The sequence below is a fragment of the Mus caroli genome, unplaced genomic scaffold (assembly GCF_978045245.1).
Source record: "Mus caroli unplaced genomic scaffold, Mus_caroli_1 scaffold_3, whole genome shotgun sequence".
Taxonomy (NCBI): domain Eukaryota; kingdom Metazoa; phylum Chordata; class Mammalia; order Rodentia; family Muridae; genus Mus; species Mus caroli.
The window spans coordinates 101,700,748-101,723,501 of NW_028227258.1; the positions used below are offsets into that span (position 1 = coordinate 101,700,748).

Here is a 22,754-nt window from a genome sequence, read left to right on the forward strand (position 1 = left end):
AGTGGTTCATATTAAGAACTTGGGTTTGGCTACATGTTAAAAATCATGTTGTAAATGAATACTGGAAACATTCACCTACCTAAAGACCTGCATTCTACAGCACAGCAATAGCCTAACTCAGCTATTGCCCTTCCTTAGTTTATTCAATTGTTAAGTATGCTGAATAGCTAACAATACAGATGATTTAGAAAGTTACAAAAGACTGTTTTGATTAGTATAGTCATCTTCTTGAACATAAAAAAAAAAACTCATAAGTAACAAAGAGGTCAAAGTTCAGGAAGCAAGTGTGTCCAAGTTGTGTTTCAGAACAAGCCCCTTTCTAGCTGAGTCCCAAGGGAAGTTGTGGTACCTTCCTTCCAAACACAGGTTCCAGGAGCATGTTCCAAACTATGGCCTAATCACTGGGGCCATGTTAGGAGATACCCTGAATAAAAATACATTACAATGCAGTGAGTTTACCTCTCCATAAAAATACATTTTGTGTTAAATCTATGTCTAGTACTAAACAGAAAGGTCACCTTTCTGTTTAAGCAAACATAACATTGTGGCTTGATTTAACATGAACTCAGACAGGTCCAGGTGTTCTCTCTATTCATTCCTCAACAACCCTCTTTCTAAGTCTAAGAGTGAGCTGAAAGCAGAATACTTAACGCTATGTATCGATCTTGCCACGTTGACAGGAAGACCTTTGACCTAAAGGCAGTGCATTTGTGAGTTCTGCTTGTGCGTGTATGGTTTTCTACAGGTTAAGGACTGCTTGATGGCAATTTACACTTCACTCTTTTGTGGAATGCACACAGGGGTGTTGTACAAATAGTTAACCAGAGCTGATAACTAGGAATCTACCCAGAGTGCACTGGAAAAGCAGCCTCTCCTAAGATTTTAGCATTCATTGGTCATTTTTGCTACAGTTTTAACTTTGAGTTTAAGAATGAGTTTAGGAAAATAGTGTAGGAGACAGCTTATTACAAAAGTTTAACTAGTGAGAGGATTGCAAGAAAAGTCTGGCAGATTTTAGATGTATTCTGGAATGCTGGAGACTGAATGAAGCCAACTTTAAAACATAGTTGCTCTTACAGTCACCACCAGCAGAAAGGGGTCTATCTGCAGACTGCTAAATATAGATTTGGTCTGTTTCTTTTTCTGAAAAGCCGAGGAAATTTTAGTCTGAGTTTACCAATCTCATTAAAACAAGACAGAACTTTTAGATGTAGTTTACATTGGTAAATTAAGATTAAAAACTTTTTTCAATATATTTAATCTCATAATTTAAAACAGGGTGAGAACTTAAGAAACAGACACAATTAAAAAAGAATCCAAGCAATAGTCTGATTATATTTTCCTTTTGTGTAGTTTTCAGTTTGCACAAACTTTTGCATGGCTGCAATCAGGGTACAACTTGGTTATCATTTTCAGAAAGCAATGCCTTACTTAACAGTTTCAACATTTTCATTTTCCTCTATGAGGCCAACGTCACCATTTCCGATTGCACCTCAGATATCAAACACTGCACATAGTATGGATGACTCTTCAGTGGATCTAGAGATTATTTCCATTGCTTTCATATTATGAATAATTTTGCAAAGGAAATATGACAATAGGCATTTTGGATAATTTTCTAATTTGAATATGTAGAAATAAAATTTGTAGGTCAAAAATTTAAAGTATTTCCTGTAGTTTGATTTTCTTAAAACTAAATTAAAATGATCAGATACACTAAGCCATACACAAAGCCAGATTCAATCAAAAAAGACTACTGTGTATCTTACTCTGTGAACATTAAGTAGGCTATTTATACAATGTAACAGGAAACCGATAAAAGTTGCTTTTAATATAAAATGTAGCATTTCCACTGCAATATTCACCAAAACATCATAAATTCTATCTCTCATAAAACTTTTGTAGGATAATTATAAACTTTAGATAGTCAATAGGAAAAAGCTGCCAATTTCCAAAGAAATGTGAATATGGAATGCTAAATATTTTGGTTAAATAAATAGGATAGTATCAACAAGGCACAAAGAAGATGGAGTTTGCAATTTTGGAACTATTTCTTGTCATAGAAAGACATTCAGAAAATGAAACAGTATCAACAGCAATTAAAACAGAAATACTAATTAGTGTAAAGAAAATAGCTTATAACACAGCATTCAGATCTATTTAATATAAGTAGTTCCACTGTTTAGTCTTTATTTTTAAAAATCTAACAAATATAATTGAAAATAATAGGAAGATTTCCATGTCTCATTAGGTAGTGACAGTTGGGGGTCCTGGGGAAATCAAGTCAATGGTCAATGCTGGAACTCTTTACAGCTGGACAATTATTGCACAGCTTTTCAGAAGAGATCCTCTAGAGGGCGAATGTTTGTTTTTACCACATCTGTGTAACAAACTCAGCAATATAGTGTTTAGTGTTTAGTGTTTTAGAATAACACTAAAAGTCAGGAATGGAAAAATAACCATAATGGTGGCCAGGGTCTTGGTTGACCTTAATATTCTGGGACGTCAACAAGTCCCAAGGACTTCATTTCTATTAAGCTTATCATCACATGTTAGCTTTAAAAGTCATTCCTGGTGGTGAAATCTCTGGGGTGGCAAACACATCTCTGAGCAAAGCCTACCATGTTTACATTCTGAGTTCCAGAGAAACTAGGGCTATGCAGTGAAACTTTGCCAATCAATCAATCAATCAATCAATCAAAATAAAAAGTATTCTTGATTATCAGTAATTTGATTATGGCTCTAATATTTATTCTAAAAATAATACAAGAAAAAAAAATAAAAAGAAACTGCTTGTACTTCCATGAAATGAATTAAGCTCTCTAAGTTTAAAACTCTGGTGAAAATATAAATTTTGATTCATTTTTCTAAAACAAAACAAACAAACGAACAAAAACTCCAGGGAATCTGCTTATTTATTTAAATATCTTCCAGGATTTCTGCTAAGATCCAATGGGTATTTTTTTTTTTAAATTTATAATGTGGGCATCATCATCTTTTCGTTCAGAAAGTACAACATACCTATATTATTATTCACACTGGGTCTGAAATATACATCATTATACTGTGTACATGTATACATTTGTCATTTAACTACATATCTTGAAAGGTCAACTATGAGTGTGTAGGAATGACCAACATGTATTAAATCCATTTCAAGGTTTCTGTCACTCTACGAAATGCTGCAGAAATCCAAAAGAACAATAATTCAGGTACAGCACTAAAGTCATCAACATGTTAAAGCCTATAACTCGAGATATTTTATTACTCTTTCAAAATAAGAGAAATTTAAACATTAATTTAAATGAAAAATTTGTGAAATAGTAGGAAATGAGTAGTCAAGCCAAAGTTGGTAATTACTTTATATTAAAATAATTTATAAGTTAAAAACTTTTGGACAAACTTAAATTAATTATAAAAATTAATAACTGAAGGGAAATAGTATTAAATATTTAAAAGAAGCATGAATATACTTTGAAGAGATATTATATAGCCAATCTATGATTTAAAAATTGTATTCTTTTAAAATGTCTTTAATTTTTTAATGATATTAAAGTATTAGACAAGAAGTGGCAATGTATCCTCTACAAAAATACAAACTAAAAGGAATTGACTGATAAGCTTTTCCTGTTAAAAGCATTTGTTCGATCCCAGAAAACACAAACACAAACACACACACACACACACCAAGATAAAGAGTTGCTGCTTTTTTAATCGCAGTGTATATAAAGCCTTTTATTTTTAATTAAATGTCCATGTGTGGGTTTGCACACATGAATGTAGTGCCCACAGAGGCTATTGGCAGGCAGTTGTGAGTCACATGGGTCCTCTGGAAGACGAGTAAAAGAGCTTAAGTGGAGAACCATCAATAGCTGGGGACTTTTGCTTTAATATAATACTAAATTCATTAAACTCACTAAAATACCAATCTACATATTTTTGTTTCTTCTATTTGGCTTTCAAATAATACTCTGTGTCCAAGTCATAAGAATTATATTAAATTTTGCCTATATGTAAAGAATTAGCACATGCTTGCATTCCAGTAAAGTAGAAACTTGTATTTCTATTACTTAAAAAAATAATAATGCCTTCACAGAACAAGAGTTGTTTATTTAAAAACAAGCCCCACCTGAAAACAGGAGGTGGCAAGGAGTTTGCTCAGCTTGTTTGGAATATTTAACATGTTCTTCTCACAAAGGGTGATGATATAAAATGGTGCATTTAATTAACCAAAATAGCTATCTAACGTCTTAGTAAGTCTTTGAAATACGCAGTCACTGAGGTGGCTCCTCAGTGGGCAGTATGAACTACTTTAATAGGTGTCACAGTATCTAAAATCCTTCAGTAATGTAGAAATCCACGCTAAAGTCTGAGCATTAATAGAAGTGCATTTTCAGTTCAATCACTCATAAGGACACTTGATGGACTGGTGAAAAGTTGGGGGTTGCAAGCAATTGCTTTACATTTTCCCTTTGTTATCACTTTCTGATAAGTGACAATAATTCCTGAGACCCACCACTGACCTAAAAGTCTATATGGATGAGGCCCCACACCTAAACTACTACCCCAAGTGATGCTAGTCTCCACCAAGTCTAGACTACCCTGCACCATATCCACAAGTACAATCAAGATAACATGTTTTGTAGCTGGAATGACTAAGACCTAAACATGTCCCCAAAAGGAATGTTAACAAATGTTTAAACTATTCCTTTAGAGTGTCATGACTTATGTCATAATCTTACCCTGAAATTTCTGTGCAAGAATGTATCTTTCTGTGACTAGTTAATTTATTAGCAGGTTGACAAGTTGACATTTCAATTTAAAGAGTAGCAGTTATGAGTTTAGATTTACTCTTATGAGGGCCCTTTTTTGCCCTCGGTAATAGACAAGTAAAAGGCTTCGTGGATATTCACAATAACGGTAACTTGAAGGACATGCAGTATAGTTCCCTACTAGAGATTGTAGAATAAATGTGTCCATGTATTTATTTTGCACCATGAAAAATGACTGTGATTCTTTACATATTGATTTTTATTACTACCAATGTTTAGTCATGAAACGCAGGCATGACCTAAAGCTTAGCAATTAATTTCTAATATTTCTACACAGTATAATAATTTCTTAGGATACTCCTTTGGGCATTAAATTAATACATGGACATTACAGAAAGAATCCATAGATCACAAAACAGAATTCTAGGAGCATCTCTTTAGCGACTAACAGATTTGCCTCACTTTAAGAGAAAACCAGTCTGAGTTATACGGTACAGAACATACAATCTTCATAATAATATCCAACAATGAGTGGATAAGCATACTGATACAGAAGCTGTGAATATGTGATGTTCACTATATATGCACATACATTTAAAAAATAAGTATTTCAATACTTATTGAGGCTGCTGTTAAGAGTCAACGCATGACTTACATGCTCTATGACATTAAATATAAATCAGGCAAATACTCAAATTTTACAAATAAGCGACACGAAGCTGGTCTGACAAACAAAGCATATGTAGTTAACTACCTTACAAGCAGTGTCTATTGGGTTCCTACTTTGCAACTTCAGACCTTTGTATCCCTTTTGGTACTGCCATTGCTAGGTCTTCTAAGGGATTATAAACAAATCTGAAATCACTTTATTGTGTGACAAATTGTAGAAATGGAGAAAAAGATATAACAAGAAGAACAAAGCCAAGATCCTAGCTGAATTAGACCAATTTTACCTCAGAAGAAAATCAAAATTCAGTTGAAGATGGACTGTGGCTTTAATCTCTAAATAACCATAGTATCAACCTTGAGAAAAGAACTGTAAGCATTCCTTTCATGGCTTTCACCCTCCAGTGCTCCAAGGAGCACCAAGGTTGTATGTGTGCATGCATGCCTGTGTGTGTGTGTGTTTATGTGTGAGTGTGTGTGCTTGTGTGTGCGTGCATGTGTGTGTGTGTCTAAGTTCTGGAATCACACTGCAGAGCAGAAAGAGGCACATGCATGTTTCCTATTTCAGGCCCCAACTATGACTGTGACAAGATCTTGGGAACAGAACCAAGGGCATGCTCCCTGCTATCAGGAATGCACATAACACAGGAGAGATTGTCCTAGCAAGTAGCAAAGGCAAATGACAAAACACACAAGCAGCTCTTCATGGAAAGAAAAACAAAATGACAAAATACAACTATAAAAAACTACACAAACTTTCAAGGGAATGAACAGTTTTGAGCAAGTAGCTCAGCTTTAAGCACATCCTCTTAATGCTTTGAATATTGTTACCTATTAATAATTACTATGTTGACATTCTTCTCAGACTATTTGAGTCCCATTAATCAACTAACAGTCATGCATTAAGAATCCTGTGTTTTCTTTAGGAAGATTGGGGAAGAAAACTGTTTCAGATGCTGCGCTATTTCATTTGCAGACAGTGTTAGAGAATTACTATACTTGGGAAATGAGAAGCCAAACGGCAGAGTGTATCTCTACAGCAAGGATAGGCTACCTCCCATCTCTTGCTCTGCTCTGACTCCTCTGCAACACAAAGGTAGTGACAGCATCTTTCCCATCAGGTTGTTCTAAAGGTAGGCTATGTGATGGCTATATCTGGCACATCCTCACAAAATGCTGCAATATGATACCCTTTCTAGTACTTTCAATACAGTATAATGAATAAATAAGGCATTTTATTATATTTCTAACAAACTGGAAAGTTATTAGACTCAAGGCCCTCCAAGTGCACCCTACTTTACTTTCCCTGTAATTAGTACACCCAGGCCATCTCAGCCCCGAGTCCTTCCTAAGCAGACAGACAGGAGAGGCAACTCAGTTTTTACTTACTAGGCCATTTTCCTACAGAAACTGTTTATCAAGGCTGTTAATTGTTGCCATGCTAAAATTCTGAACAGTAATGTCAAACTAGAACCATATCTCTAATTTCCTTTTCAGTCAGCAACAGTAAAGTGTGTGCGTCTGCTCATCCTCTACCCCAAGACAATGACAATCAAGTGACAATGACAGACTACTAAAAAACGCTTTTATCAGAGTGCGTTTCATAAAACCACCTGTCTCAATGGAAGTACTTCAGAGATTATGACAACATCTGCAGAGAGTTTTGTAATATTTCATGCACAGTAGCCAATGTGTTCCTGTTTATGAGATCCTCTGGACTTCAATCATTTATTTGCTCACTCCAATAATCATTATATTGTGTTGATGACTACAATAAACATTCAAGAAGCAACTGTTCTGGGCCAAACGTTTTTTCTAATTCTTTGAGGTATGAGCATTAGCATCATGTGCAAGATTTTAAGGATACTAAGACAAAGTGGAGAAACAGACACACTGATCCCAGCTCCAAGCCCTCACTGAGGAACCTAGACATGGATGCTGACTGATTTTGTAATTGTTGCATCAACCAAAACAGCATAACCATATTCTAACAAACTTGCACAAACACTGAAACAAGTCATGTTCATTCAGTTTAAAGTCACTCTGGCTATAAACACTTGAAGAATTGTAATGGAAACTATGAAGGTTCAACTCTTTATCCTACCTCCAGTCTGTCTGTCCGCATTAACTTCTGTGCAGCAGCTGCAGCAGCTGCTGGCACTGGAACTCCAGGATTCCCCGTGACCAACATTGGTGCAGTCGGCAAGATCTCTGCTGGAACCAGGCTTGGGGAAACAGGCCCCAGGTAAGGATTAAAGGCTGCTGATGCATTGGTGGCTAAGCTTGGTGCAACTGAAAACATTGGCTGGAAATTAAAACAAAAAGCAAAATTTAATGGCAAGTCTCAATTCCAAATTGATACTCTACTTATAGAGTTATCATTTATTCTTCATCTATCATTCATTCTTCCTTCCTTAACTTCTATTTAATTCTGTCTTTAATTTAGTCTAAGAAGATTTCAGTATACAGATATTTGCTAAGTCCTTGTTTTTCTTCAAATCTAGCAGGCAGAATATGCATTAATATCTCCAGAGGGGTTTCGAAGATTGGCATCTAGAATACTTGTGGTTTAACGTCTTAAATATCTTAGTACAGACACTTGTTTGTGCTCACCCAGTCTCCACCTTTGTGACTAGAAATGTGTCTGAGACACACACTGTGTAACTGCTGTGTCAGATATAGTGGAAAGGTCTGTTCTCAAGTGTTAACAGGATGTAAGTGCCTATCATCTGAGCAGACACAGATGTCCCAGGGGATCACAGAGCCCCACAGCCAGCACATTTACCAAATCTGTGGGCTGTGAGAGGTGATGATTACACTGTCTTTTGAGCACAGAAGAGATAGCATTTGGCCTAGTCACTTGATGTTGGTTTCTCAGAAGAAAGGTTCAATGTTCTACAAGCCCATCCCACACTTGTGAGGCACTCAGCAATGGAAATTAATCTTCTCCAGAAAATGTCTGGAATGTGAAGCCTGACAGAATATTTCCCAGGAAATGCCACAGAATTATTAAAAAAAAATACAACTACACCCAGCAACATGGGATGGGCTGTCAGCGGGCACGACATACTGGGGTGATGCTACTGCATTCAATGGAGAGAAGTCAGGGATCTACTACGCATAAATGACATTCTTTAATATGAGAGCATAAGGTCCCAAAGGACTATGCCATGGTTGAGCATCCGACCTACATGACAGCTCTGCATTGTGTACACATCTGTACTAAGAAGATATGAACAATAGACTATTTAATGTATACATTGATTCGCTGGGAAGAATTTATAACATAGCATAGCTCACACTGATACATTCACCCTAACATAGCTAGTCCTCCAAGCATGTGCTTTGAACACCATGTTTAATTACTCTGACAGGACTGTGGCCCTTGTCTAATGAAGTAGCCTAGAATAAGTCTTTCCATTCCAAACCCCAAGCCTATTCCAATGCAAAGCAGCTGCCCTCAGGAAATACAAAAATTCCATGTGTTACACTGTTATCAAGAAGGATCCACGTGTAAAACTGGGCCCAGTGGCATTTGTCTCTCTACAAAACCCTGAACAGCAGCTGACTTCAGGCTTTCCCTTTGTGTACTAGAGGCCAGGGCAGCACCATGACAGGGTCAGTCCTGCATGGTGATCATGCATTAAACTTCTGTCCAAGAACATTCTAGGCAAATTCGTATTCTGTTGCACACAGTCAGATACAGGGTATAGAATCTCAGACCACATAGAAGAATTGTTATAAATTTAGCAGAGTCCTAAAAGATTAAAAGCTAATTAATATCCTTTAGCTGTAGATTAAAATGACTTCCCAGAAAGCCCACTTGATACTTACTATAGCAAGCTACTGAAATGTTTATGTCACTGTATACTATAGGAATTACTTAAGGCAAATGCCTTCATAAAGGCATTCAGGATGAAGACATTTTTCCCTGACTTGACACAATAATGACAGTACGCCAATAAAATCAGCCTCGTTAAATCTCACCAAGTAAAATACAGTGAAAACCTACATATGGATAGAATGTAGCTGTCACCAATTATGAACACTTTGTGTTAGGGGTGGGTTACAGCTCAGAGTGGATCCTAATGTAGGAAAGCCAGTGACCATGGCCACTCCTGCATTACTGGAGCTTGTAAGATCTCAAAGATAGGGATGGCTGCATTGGTATTTGAAGTCTTAGTTTCTCTGAAGTAGGGATTGGATAATGTCTAACTATGTAGCTGGTATATTTGATACTGAGTGCATCTTTGCATCAGTGACTTATAGATATCTTTGTTCCAAAAAAGCATAATGAAGGTTGGTTTAGCATTACCTTTCCAAGGACATTTTCCAGTTGCTAATTCTGGGGCTGTTTATTTATCACTTGTTTGCTTTAAATGAAACATTTTGCTTATATTACAGGTATTAGGCTTCATTATAACTGAAAATATTATTCAATTTCACATTACCATCCTAGTTAACTACACAAACATGATTATTACTAGTAATTTCCTCTCCTGGGCAGGCCACACTGTGATAAGTGCTTTACTTATACTGTTATATTTAATTTTTTTTACTAGAAGACTTTCCTTTCTTTGGCCTCTTTGGGAGGGGGGATGTCAGGAGAGTAGAAGATATCTCTTAGTTCCCTTCTAGGTTCCCACCATACAAAGCAATGCCTGGTGACAGTAGGCACTCAATGAATGAGCTGCCACTTTGTTGGGGGTATCATTATGTTTATTTTCTAAAGAAGATGCTCACGAATGTTACATGTCTACCATTATAAATGAATCAATGGAAGGTCAGGGATTCCGCACATTTGAGTCTGCTTCTAGTCTGGTTTGAAGTCTGTTTCTCACATAATCACCAAATGTGAATTAAAATTACCTAGAGGAGTTTTATCATGTGATTTCCACCCCTCCTTGTCTGAATTCCCAGGAAAGGTATCTAGGTGGCAGTATTTTTGAAAGCTTCAGGGTGATTCCATTTCCATGTATTTAAGGAAATAGATTTCTTTCCGATTGGACAGAAGGTTTCTAAGGAGACATGTTTCTTAGGGGTTTTCTTTTTATGAGTATTTATGAGTTTCTGTCCACATTGCCTGCCCTCAGCCTACCTGCCTGACTCCTAGGTATGCTTCAGGAACCAGAACCTCTTGACGTATCCCAGGGAACCACATCACTACCCTCTGTCTCATAAAGCTCACCCGCATTGAAGTAGCACTGACCCTGAAGCCATTCTTGCTTCCTCTGCTCCTACTTCCCGGCACCTGGCACTGTCACCACCTCTGCAGTTACTGCATAACATATTCATTGCAGATTTGCTAGCTGATTTTTCTTTGCCAGCAAGAGTAGCAAATACTTTATATATTTTCTAGCACAGATATCTAGATGGTAAAGAGATTTAATTATATATCCTTTTTCCACCTCAGAATTTAGCTGTTACTTTATAATGAATATTTGAAAGTTTATTTTTTCTAATTTTTATACTAACATTACATCTTAAGTATTATAACTATTATTCTGAACACTGCAAATATCACAAGGCTGTTTATTTTAAAATGCTGAAAATAGTATCTGTTTATAAAAAAGAAGGGTCATATATAATGATCCAAAACTTATCATTTAGAAATTTATGGAACAGAAATTTTACAAGTCAGTTTTTCCTAGAGTGTGTGCATGTGTTCGCATATGTGCTTAGCCGAATGTATGTATACATGTGTATGTTCAGCAGAATATGTGCATGTATACATGCGTATGCTTAGTTGAATGTGCACATATGTACACATGTATGTTTAATGGAATGTATATATATATATATATATATATATATATATATATATATAGAGAGAGAGAGAGAGACAGAGATACACTTAGAATGTGCACATGTATATGTTCAGTAGTATGTGTGCATGTGTACATGTGTATGCTTAGTAAAATGTGCACATGTGTGTGCTTGGTAGAATGTGCACATGTATACATGTATGCTTAGTAGAATGTTTGCATATGTATATACATGTATGCTTCAGTCAAACTTGTAAACAGTGAAATGCCAAGCTCTTTTAAAACCATAGGACATCCCAAGTGTGGGCAACTGTTTCTAGGCAAGCACCATGTTGTAAACAGATACAGAACTAGTTTTAGTGAATTATTGTTTAGAACATAGACAGCACTCAGAGCTAACAGGAATTATGAATAAACCATATTCAATTTTTGTCTAAGAATGAAGCATTTGGCTGTTGTGGACTCTACTCACAGCTTGTGAATGGGAAGGGGAAGGAATTCATTCTTTATTCTGTTTCACTGTATCCTTTGAGCCAGTTTTATTGAAACAAACATTTAAACAGTGAAGTCTCATTTAAGACCTTCTCAGTATAAAGGCTTCAAATGAGCACAGGTCTATTTTTACAGTTCAGGGACTGATCACAAACCTAAAAAGTCAGACTGACTGATGCATGGCAAAACAGATAACAAGTCAATGTGGCTGATGTAGAAATAGTTTTCTAGGGACTCTATAGAATGAACTGGCCATAATGTCATGAGGTGGGTAACAAGACAATAAAGCACAGAAAGTACTGGCAAATTCTAGGTGGTCTGGGAGTCGGACAAATGATAACTTCAAAGCGTTCTTCACCCATTGCCAAGGAACCTTGGGAATATGAAAGTCAAGGTGACAAAGCTGCTCTTGAGACTTGAACTGAATCTACGGCCTCTGAACTGCTCATACACACACATCAGATTCATGAAGTGCCTGGGATTTCTACACAGGTTGCATGTCTCAAGGTGCTGGTGTGTACCTGAGGAGTATCTGCTCCAGCAACTCTGTAGAGTCACTGCTAACCCAGGTCCCAAGTAAAGCCTGGCAGGGCACACTAATGGAACTCCTGAGCTCATGCCGAGTTCTCAGTCCCCACTGACCACACAGAGCTTGGAGGAACAGAGAGTCTAAGGAACATCATCCTGGGGATGAAAGAAATACAGCAGGAACTTCCAGGTTGTCATCCAGCAGATGCAGGTCAGGGTGAGCTAGTGTATGTCAATTTCTCATTGTCATGATGAACGTATGAAAGAACACAGAAAGTTTTCTTTAATTCTGAAGACTAATCATTACAATCTCATTTATCCTCAAAGGTCATATATGATTAAAAAATCATAAAAATATTCACTTATATTTTTATTAGAAATCCTAATGCCAAAAAGAGTTGATATCAAAACTCTACAGTTTATTGTGTGAACTTTCATGAATTAGACACACAAAGAAGTTCCATTTCTTATATTGAACTCCCTTTATACTAATCTTATGAAATGGGAATTATGTTTATATAATTACAAAGACATTCTAGACAATATATTTCGTGTTTTATCTCCATGTTGAAGATCAAAGAGCTTAAACAGTCAGCCAAATATCCAAAGTAGTTAGCCTGTTCACCATATGTTTTTACCATATAAGCTCAACATCTGGCCAGGCTGGATTAAAACAAGCAGTGTAACCTAAGCCATGTAGTTAACCTCTCTGAACCGCTTGGGCTTAATCCCTAAACTGGACATTACATTACCTAGCTCACAGCACAGTTGTGAGAATGGCATATACAGAACCTTCTGAGTACAACAGATGCCTCAAACTGTTATACTTGTCTCAAAAATGTTACTCCTTTTTAATGGGTATACTGCATGACAACCTACTGAAGGCACAAAGTTCTCCTATGAATCTCTGCATTAACCAAGTTACCCCCATATCATGGTCTGGTGGGACAGTGGCTGCTCTTAACAATCATCTCACTTGCCTTGGAAACACTGCTGACAACTGCCGACCACTGTAGCCCACTGTAGTGGCAATGAAGCTGCCACTTCTGGCTTGTGCCCTGACTCTGAATTATAATTCCTCTCACCTTCAGGGCAGAGAAATCACTATGAACATCTGTCAGGTTGATGGCTGTCTGGGCAACTCCTTATTTCCTTCTTTTTCTGTCTGTCAGTTATGAACCTCTCCCATATGCAGGCACACACTACTGGATGTGTATAAGTTTAGTTTGCTCTCATTTCACTACACCTGTCCTCTGTAGGAAGTTTGGTGCTAAACTGGTTGGCCCCTGAAATCTTTGTCTGTCCTCCTAGGCTCTGATATTGTGGATCTGCTCATCCAAAGCCACACTCACACTATTCCTGCCTGATCTGTATCCATGCTCTCCCATGGCCTCAAACAGGCCCGTGTGTGTTCAGAGTCCTTCTCAATGTTAGTGACAGGGCAGCTTGTGGCTCACTTTTATTTTCTACTAGCAGCTCAAATTGAAGTCCCAGAAAGCAGCAAGTCACAGTCATTCCATTTACTACTGGATCCCTGTGTTATCCTCATCAAAACTAGGCTGACTCAAAAGAGGACCAGAGTCTCCGGTGGGTTTTGAAGGCAAATTTTCTAGATTAAAGCCTTCTCTACAGTCATCACAGTAAAAAATGCTTCAGGTCTGAATAATTGAAATGATTTTAATACTTATTACAAAAACATCATCCTGAACGGAGACTTTCCAAGTGTGGTTTCACAGTACCTTGGTAGAGGGCAACTCCCATTCAACTGTAATGATGTGAAGGAGAAATGAACTTAACGCCTGTGCTCATAACTAAAACAGATAATTACTTTGTCTATGCAGAAAAATGTTAACAGAAGTACCAGGAATCTAAGTACGAATGGCTTCAGAGATCTATGATTTAGTGACTACAAAAACACATATGTCACTAGAATTTCAAAGAGAATAAAGATCTTTGACAGTTTGTTCCAGGGCTAAGCATAATATGACCTTGGATCACCCATGACAGAGGATTTAAGAACAAGGTCAAAAAAATGGGCCAAGACTTCACAGAAAACTAACTTCTCAGGGCCGTGTTGGAGACTATCCTCCTCCAGCACAGATCTACACTTGCCTAACTCAGACGTGCTCTGGGTCACAGAAAGCACAGAATGTCAGTAAGTATGATTTACAGGTTTAAGTGGAAAAAAGGACCTCACATCAAGGAGGTTGACCAAAGTAGAAACTGTTCCAGATCTTTGAAACCATACATGAGGGCCAAGTGTAAGAGAGATGTTTAGAACCAAATTTTCTGTAAGAAATAATGATTATACAAAACATTCTTAACCAAATGAAAATATTTATGTTATCATCATAAAGACATATAAAATAAGGAGATGCCATAAAAATAAAGATATCACATTTTAACTGAGCCCCCAATAATGTCATAAAATAAAAATCATATTAAAATGATAGAGAATTAATTATAATATTCTCTCACCTCGACTGTACAGTATTGATAATTGGTATCACTGCCGGTGTAATATGGGGATCCCTCCCACCTCGAAATGCAATCCCCCCCTCTTTTTTGGAATGATTGTTGCATTATGTTCTAAGAGAGAATAATAATTACATTGAGTTCAGGTGTTAAAATGTATTAGGAAAAAAATTAGTTAGCACACATGCTACAATTAACAAACTGGAAAAACATGTGTTCTCATGACCTTATAATAGTTCATAATATGTTAGCAATAAATTAATCAGACATATTCTGATCATATAAATTTTATCACATATGTAAGCAATTTAGGGTTTTTGAACAATAATTAACATAAACACCATTTTAACCAAACATTAACTATTACATAAATAAGATTATTAAAGTCATTTATCACATGCACATCAAAAATCTAAACATTTAAATGCATATGTTTATTCATAAACAAGTTACCAACACACATGGCTAGGAGAATATTAAGTACCTATGCTCACTCATAGCTATTTTTCAAAGGCCCTTGGGATTCTGGAGTTTTGACTAGTTCTCTTCTGATGAGACTTCCAAGCTATGCTTATGACTCGCCACTGTGAAAAAATGCCCAGCATTTGTGACTATGAAGTAATTTCAAGTTAAGTTTTCCACAAAGTCTCCTTTTTGAGAGAGAAAAAACAACAGGGATTCTCTTCAAGGAGAGAAGAAAGCAAGAAATAGCCTCAAAGTTAAAGACTACTATTTATCATTTATCTGCTTTCTTGTTTTGTTTTTAAGAAAAATATCATTATCAACTTTAAAGGAAACTTGGAATGTATTTTAACTAAACTGAGTTTGATGGCTACTTTAATAAACACCAAGTGAACAGATGCAGGTTAAACGGTTAATTGTAAGAGAATTTTAGCGGAAGCAAAGCTAGACTATAAATTGCCAAGTTTGACGTGAAGGTAAGTAACCTCACAGGGTGTAACACTCAGCAATTACCACTGCTGGCTCTATTTGCATACAATCTCTGTTTCAGGACAGACACAGAACACGGCCACACAGACAGGGATGGGGTGGAAAGTGTGCTCACCACGGGCTGCAACGGGGCCCCGGGCATCATGGCATTGGCTAACTGCATTTGCTGGGCCAGCATGGCCATGTTCTTCTGCTGGATCAAGTTATTCCGCCCATTTATCTCTAACTGTGTTTTTAAGTGTGGGGGTGGATGAAGATATTTGCAGTTCTCTCTGGAGCAACGACCCTAAAAGATAAAAAAAGCAAGAACCATTGTTAAATAAAGTTAAGTCACTAAATTATAGAAATGATATGCAAACAAGTCATCTAAATCTATGAGCTTTTCCCACAATTTATCACTCACAGCATTTTTACACATTAAGAAATCATGAATTCAACTACAAATGTATTATTAAAATGAAGATTTAAGATATTGAAAAAGTTTAAAGGCTCAATGAAGTTTCTGCAATCTAATAATGTCAGGGTTACTGTTTCCAGTTTAAAAGTTTACTGCTTTAAAAGTAAGCCTAACACACAGATGTCAAGTACAGAACCTTGAATGCTTGCTACAGCATCTTCATTAACCTCACCAAGTCATGGGAAGTGAAATTCATGAAAACACTTGTCATTGGTGGTTTATCTCTACTGATTTTGAACAAACTAGCTTAGGGGACTCACAGAACATTGTTCCCCCAGGAAAATGACTCCAAAGGAACCCCAAAGCAAATCAAATGAGAACTTCTACAAAGCCCCACATACTGGAAATCCCCTGGCTGAAAAGAGAGCTACTTGGTTCTCACAGAAGTAGAGGTTTAAAGGATAGTAGTCAAATACTGGTTAGACATGAGCCTTCAGCCTTTCTGATATTGTCCCATGACCCCAAACTACGAACATAGTTGGACTTGGTATGCTCATCCTGCAAAGAACTGACAATGAGAAAGGCAGAAACATAAACCCCTAAAGCAGCATAACTAAACTGTGTATATAAGTATCTGTCTATCCTGGATCAGAAGCGCTTAGTAAAGTCTATAATATGCCAGACCCTGGGAACTACTCCATTCATACCGACTGACACACTGTTCGTCCATCTCGACAACTACACTGAAAACATTTACACCAGAGAATCTAAGCAGATCTGCTTGTACAGATTAAGCGACACATAACCTTTTTAATTTTTTTCTATAGAAAAGTAAATTCTGTTGAATTTTACTTTGAATAAATTAGAAAATTGATGTTTACAATAAAAACTGTAACTCTTCTAAGCCAAATGCTCTCTTTAGGGACTCTAACTTTAAGCTGTTTTAGGACAGGTTTCTATACAGTATTAATAAGGACACTGCCTGCAAGTTTAGGACTGTGAACAGTTCTACAGCTTCTTTTCTCATTCTCAGGTCCAAGAGAAACGCCACTCTCCAAATTCTGGCCTGTATCCCTCTGCCAAAGGAGCCATTCCTTTCCGCTGTCAGAAGGTATACATGGATCTTTGGTGCCTATTAGCACACCAAAACAAGCGCTGGCCTCTAGGCTTTCTCAGTAGCACAGTACCTGTCTGTGTCTTTTCAAAGCTTTTCTGACTCTGGTCCCCATCCTAAAGCTTTCCCTCCCCACCCCACCCCACCCCGCCAACTTCTTTCCCCACATAACCCTGCCATCTTGGCCATGCACCCTCTTTGCTCTCAGTCTTTTGTCTCTCTCTTGTTTTCCTCTCTTGGCCTCCTTTGTCCACACCCTGTTTGCCTCCCTCTCTGGCTCCTGACCCATCTCACTGACAACTCTAGTCTGCTGGCCATGTTCACCCTCCTACTACTTTCTCTCCTTGCTCTGGACTCTTCCAGATGCCTCTGCCTGTACCCTCTCTTATATTACCACAAAAGCTTACCCCAGAGTGGTCATGTCCTGATGCCTAAACCCCCAGTTTATAGAGCCATCAGCTCTGCAAACTGCATAAGACACCAAGGTTATAAACACCCTCCCCCTACATAAACTGCATACGACACTAACACTATAAGCACATCCCTGGAACACAGCTTAAATGCATATTAAAGGGAAGTAGAATTCCACACTGACAGGAAGCGATTTCTAATTTACCTGCTAGGTACAACTTTTCATAGGTTCACAGATAGACCCATGCTTCATAAATGGCTTATTCCAAGTCAAATAACCATGCTTACAGAAACATTGTTAGCGTAAAAGCATCTCGGTGAAAAACAACCTCAAAAACAACTTAGCCCCATATGATAAACCACACACAAATCAATTTGAAATCATATGACTAGACAAAATAATTAAGCTCCTAAGTGCTACAGTTCACAGAGCTCCCAGGCCGAGTTCTCCCAGAGACATAATACCTATCTCAATATAAAGAAGAACTTGGCTGCAGCACAATTGCTCTCAGTCTGTGGGTCATGATCCCTTTGGGGGTCACCTAAGACCACTGGAAAACACAAGTATTTACATTATGATTCCTAACAGTAGCCAACTTATAGTTATGAAGTTGTGGTTGGGGGTCCCCTCAACGTGAGAAACCAGAGTCTTAAAGGGATGCAGCTTGAGGAAGGATGAGAACCACAGTTCTAATGCAATTTCCAGTTCTCTATACTTCCTCCTCATACTTTTCACAAAACTGGCTTGAGGTGTAGATGAGAAGGGTGCGTTGTGCCGATGGTTCAGTCAGAGTCAGTTCAGGTCTTTAGTTCTACAAACAGCACAGACCTAGCCTGGGACTAGACAAACACTGACCATCGCTTTCCTCAGTGTCCCTCTGAGGAAACCTTCCTGACCACACAGCACCCAGACCCTCTACCTATGAACACAGCTTGAACTGAAATAACAGAAAGGGACTTTAGGTGCTGCCTATAAATTCTGCATCAGGGCATCCCATCAAACTTTTTGTATTTTTAACATTTATTTATTACATGCCACAGCACTCTAATGGAGGCCAAAGAACAACCTGTGTGTGTGTGTGGGGGGGGTCAGTTCTCTCCTTCCATCATAGGGGTTTCGGGGATGGAAATCAGGCTGTCAGACTTGACAGCAAGCACTTTTACCTGCAGAGCCATTTTGCTGGCCCATCCATCATGAAATGTAGAAGCTTTGACATATGGTTTCTATTGTGCATGTACTCAGTGGCTAAAGTATCACTTGACTATTATTTCTCTGTTGCTTAGTTTTATTGTTATAGAGTCTCTATTTCAAAAAAGCTGTGAATATGTTCTGAACAGGACATTCCTACACATCCTGTGACTTTTCCTGGGGACACTTGAACAAACAAGGGCAGACAGACTAAAGTAGCAATTCCACCAGAGTTGAAGTTGCCAAATCAATGTATTTACTGGTGTTTCTTATAGGAGGATGAGTGAGGATTATTTCCTAGTGTCTGTGCACACAAGTGAGGGCCAGGGATGTGAGTTTTAACAAGGAGTTAGATAGTTCTGGCATAGCAGAAAACACCATAGAAGACATTTTGTGAGAAGCCACAGGAATTTGCACTGATACACATAGGAAAAGTTACAGTAACCCATTCAAGGGCTATTTCATAAATAAAAAAATAATAAAAAAATTAAAAAAATCATAAACTCCATTTTTTAGATTCAGCACGGGTTAGGTGTTGACTGCACTGATGAATGATTGTGGCTCTACAAACAAAAAGATTAAGAGTAAATTAGAATAAATATCCCAACCTAGAGTGTTACTTAAAAATCTAGAAACACAAAACAACTAAAACCCTCCAACCAGTAGCATTAGTTCCTTTGGGAATTATGGTAAAGTCATAGTCAGTGTTGTCCCTGTCCATCTTCCAGGCATCACCCACCCGATGCCCTAACCCCCACCAGGGAAGCACAGAGAGTGGATATGGTTCCTTATACCACGTTCAAAGATGTACTGTACTCTGTCTTCATTCTAGTGCTTAGGAACATAGATTATAAACTAAATTTAACATCAATTCTTTATTTTAATATCTATTTTAAAAACCTACTAATAATTGAAAATAAAACAGTACATTAGAAAGAAGGCAAGTAAATTTAAAAATATAAAAATGTCAAAATTAAATTTTCAATGTTTTTTTTAAACCTGAAATAAAAGGATTATTATGATTTGTATAGTCAGAATCCAAAAAGACATACTGTCATGCTGCCAAATAGTACCAACGGGAAGGATGAAGTTGCCCAGTCAGACCTGGGTAGGTTCTAGAATACGAAGGCAATGAATAAATTCTAGGGGTGCCACCTCAGAGGCTGTTCCAGCTGCCTTTGACAACACTAGATTTCTAGCAAGGCTCTCAAACTAGAACCATGTATTTCAGTGGTTAAAACGAAACCAGAGTTTCCTTTGGGACAGCAGAGACAAGCGTGTTTTGAAGTACTTTCTTGGCCTGAAAATCTGACTGTGAAACCAATAGCTTCCTATCGAGACTTCTTAACAGCTTTTTTGCCCCCAAGATGATATATATTTTCCCAAAATAAGATTATTAATGTCAGTGGTCACCAAGACATGGGGCTTCTCACTTCCACGAAATGTTGTCTGTCTAGTTAATCATCTAATGCTAGGAGATTGATAACAGTCTTTATGATTCACTGTAAGAAAAATATATTTTGTCCAGACTTTCCAACACCCATATATGAATCCTTCAATTTGATTTTTAAAGACAAATATGCATTCAATTAACACTAAGAATCATTTTATGTGATTTTTCAAGTGCAGAGAAAAAAGTCAATGCAACTAAAACAGACTGTGCCGAAGTTCCTGAGTTAGTGTTTCTTTATAGCTTACTTGTGCCCATGGAGGGCTTTTGTAAGTTTGCAAGAGGACCTGCACCCTGAAAGGACATGCTAGCTTTCTTAACATCAGCATTATGGACACTTAGGGCCATATATAAATGTTGTTGTGTGGGTTGGAGTACTACAGGATGTTTAGACCGTACCAGACTATTATGCCCATCTGGGTACAGCAGTGGACATCATTAAGATAATCACCAGTTGAAAGACAAACACTGACTTATAACCAGTGAAATATAATGGAGGCTTTATTAATGTCAGTTAGGGATGCCATGAGAAAATTGTCACAGACTGGGTCATTTAAACAGAAATTAATTTTCTCAGTTTTAGAAGCTCAAAACCAAGATGAAGGTCCTATTCTACCCAGTTTTCAGTCAGAACTCTCCTCATGGGTTCCTTTGTCTTTGCTACCATATCAACGACTCCCTTAGTGTTCACAGAAACAGGAAGGAGAGAGGGTGGGAAGAAGGAAAGGAGGAAGGGGGAAATGGGAGATGTAGACAGAGACACTACCACTCTAATCTCACTTGTAATTCTTCTTGTCAGTGCACTGATTCTATTAGATTATGGTTCTAGTCTTCTGCCATGGTTAATCTTAGTTCTAGTCTTAAAAACCTCATTTACAAATCTACCAAAAAAAAAAAAAAAACCACGCCTTTAATCCCAGCACTCGGGAGGCAGAGGCAGGCGGATTTCTGAGTTCGAGGCCAGCCTGGTCTACGAAGTGAGTGCCAGAACAGCCAGGGCACACAGAGAAACCCTGTCTCGAAAAACCAAAAAAAAAAAAAAAAAAAATACAAATCTACCATGAGATTAAGACTTTGGTCCATTTATTCTACATGGCTGATATTCTAAAGAGAGCTCTATGCATTCTAAAAATGTTACTATTTTCAATGGAGAAGATTATTGTGGAAATGTCCTCAAACATAAAGTACTAAGTTTATACTGAGCAATGTGAAGTAAAAGGAGCATGCAGCTGACCAGTTATCCCTGCTAATTAAGTCAATTACTAAGAGCTGCACACTTTAAAAACCTTGAAAGCATGAATGAATGAGTTTCAATATTTACTTATTTTTCTTGCACAGTTCTGTAAACAGTCTGAAAGTTAAGATATTTACTATAAACTAGTGATAGATAAATTATACCTCAACTTCTTATAGTTAGTTTACCATAGATACAAAATATGTATTCAACTGAAACGGAACAGACTGGGAATTCATGCTTTCCTCTTTTCTGGTCCCATGACAAGTTCTTATTACACACACACATACACACACTCACAGCCAGTTGACTTGATAATTTATCATTACTTGAAGGGATACCGGTTCCAAATAATAAGCCCTAAACTGTCTTCATCCATATCTAACTGGGTCACAAATGGGAGATTTTAGGTAACAGTTTCTAGCTACTTAAAGAGTCATTTACAGAACTCAATAGCTGTTCTAGGCTTTGTAGAACATTCCTAAGGTTTGATGATGAAGATTCTTGTATATTAAAACCAATAGTGACATTTACAATATCCCAAAATACCCTCCCTGCTGACGCAGTATCAAGGCACTCCACCTCACTGGGATACTGTGACTTTCCCAGAGTGCACAGGAGCCCGCATTGCACAACTCCATTAATCATCTTGGAAATGACAAAAGTGAAACTCTATACCTCTGCTTGGTGTTCTGAATGCACGAGCTTTGGGTTGGTAGCTTGGGGGGTAGGGTGGAGGAAGTGAAACGGCAGCAAATCACAGACATTCTTGTGACAAAAATATCGTGTCTCCCCCCAGCGGCTTTTGCTTATGAGAGATCACATACACATGCAGCTGTGACAGCAGGTTGCATCTGCACCATCGTCACCAAAAATCCAGATCTATTTAGAGCTGCCTCTGACAGGATGGCATTCTATAAACGTGTGGTCTCTATGCCACGGAATCCTAACAATATATAGACACTAGTGCTGTGGAGGCTTCACCAGCACCATCAACATTCCTGGTTCCATACACTGTGTGGGCTACAGAGATAGATCCAGTCTATACCCCTGAACCAAAGTGGAGTTACTGTGACCTTGTAAAGTCCAGTGACATTTGGTAGGTGCCAGGACCATTAAACAGTCCAATATGCGCTGGCTGCTTTTTTATGGCATCATAAAACTGGAAATGCCAGATCATTTTATATAAATATATATGTGTGTGTGTGTTTATGTGTGTGTGTATGTATTCAAATTGCTTCAATTATATTTTTCAGCACATAGACGATGGGCAAACCATCATTGTTGATGATGTTTTAGGGATTGCAAAT

General features: G+C 37.7%; 1 protein-coding gene across 30 annotated transcripts in view; it reads right to left on the reverse strand.

Annotated features, from left to right (window-relative positions):
- Nucleotides 1–22,754, reverse strand: part of Mbnl1 (muscleblind like splicing regulator 1) — a 164,163-nt gene that overhangs the window by 17,620 nt on the left and 123,789 nt on the right. For 19 of the 30 annotated variants that reach the window (XM_029475668.2, XM_029475666.2, XM_029475650.2 and 16 more), the window contains 3 exons: nucleotides 15,765–15,935; nucleotides 14,702–14,812; nucleotides 7,543–7,743 (listed from right to left, as the gene is read on the reverse strand). In XM_029475668.2, coding sequence (XP_029331528.1) covers nucleotides 7,543–7,743; nucleotides 14,702–14,812; nucleotides 15,765–15,833 — 381 coding nt within the window. In that variant the 5' untranslated portion in view covers nucleotides 15,834–15,935. The remainder of the gene's footprint in view (nucleotides 1–7,542; nucleotides 7,744–14,701; nucleotides 14,813–15,764; nucleotides 15,936–22,754) is intronic. The other 11 variants (XM_085835864.1, XM_029475663.2, XM_029475669.2 and 8 more) reach the window with 1 other exon arrangement.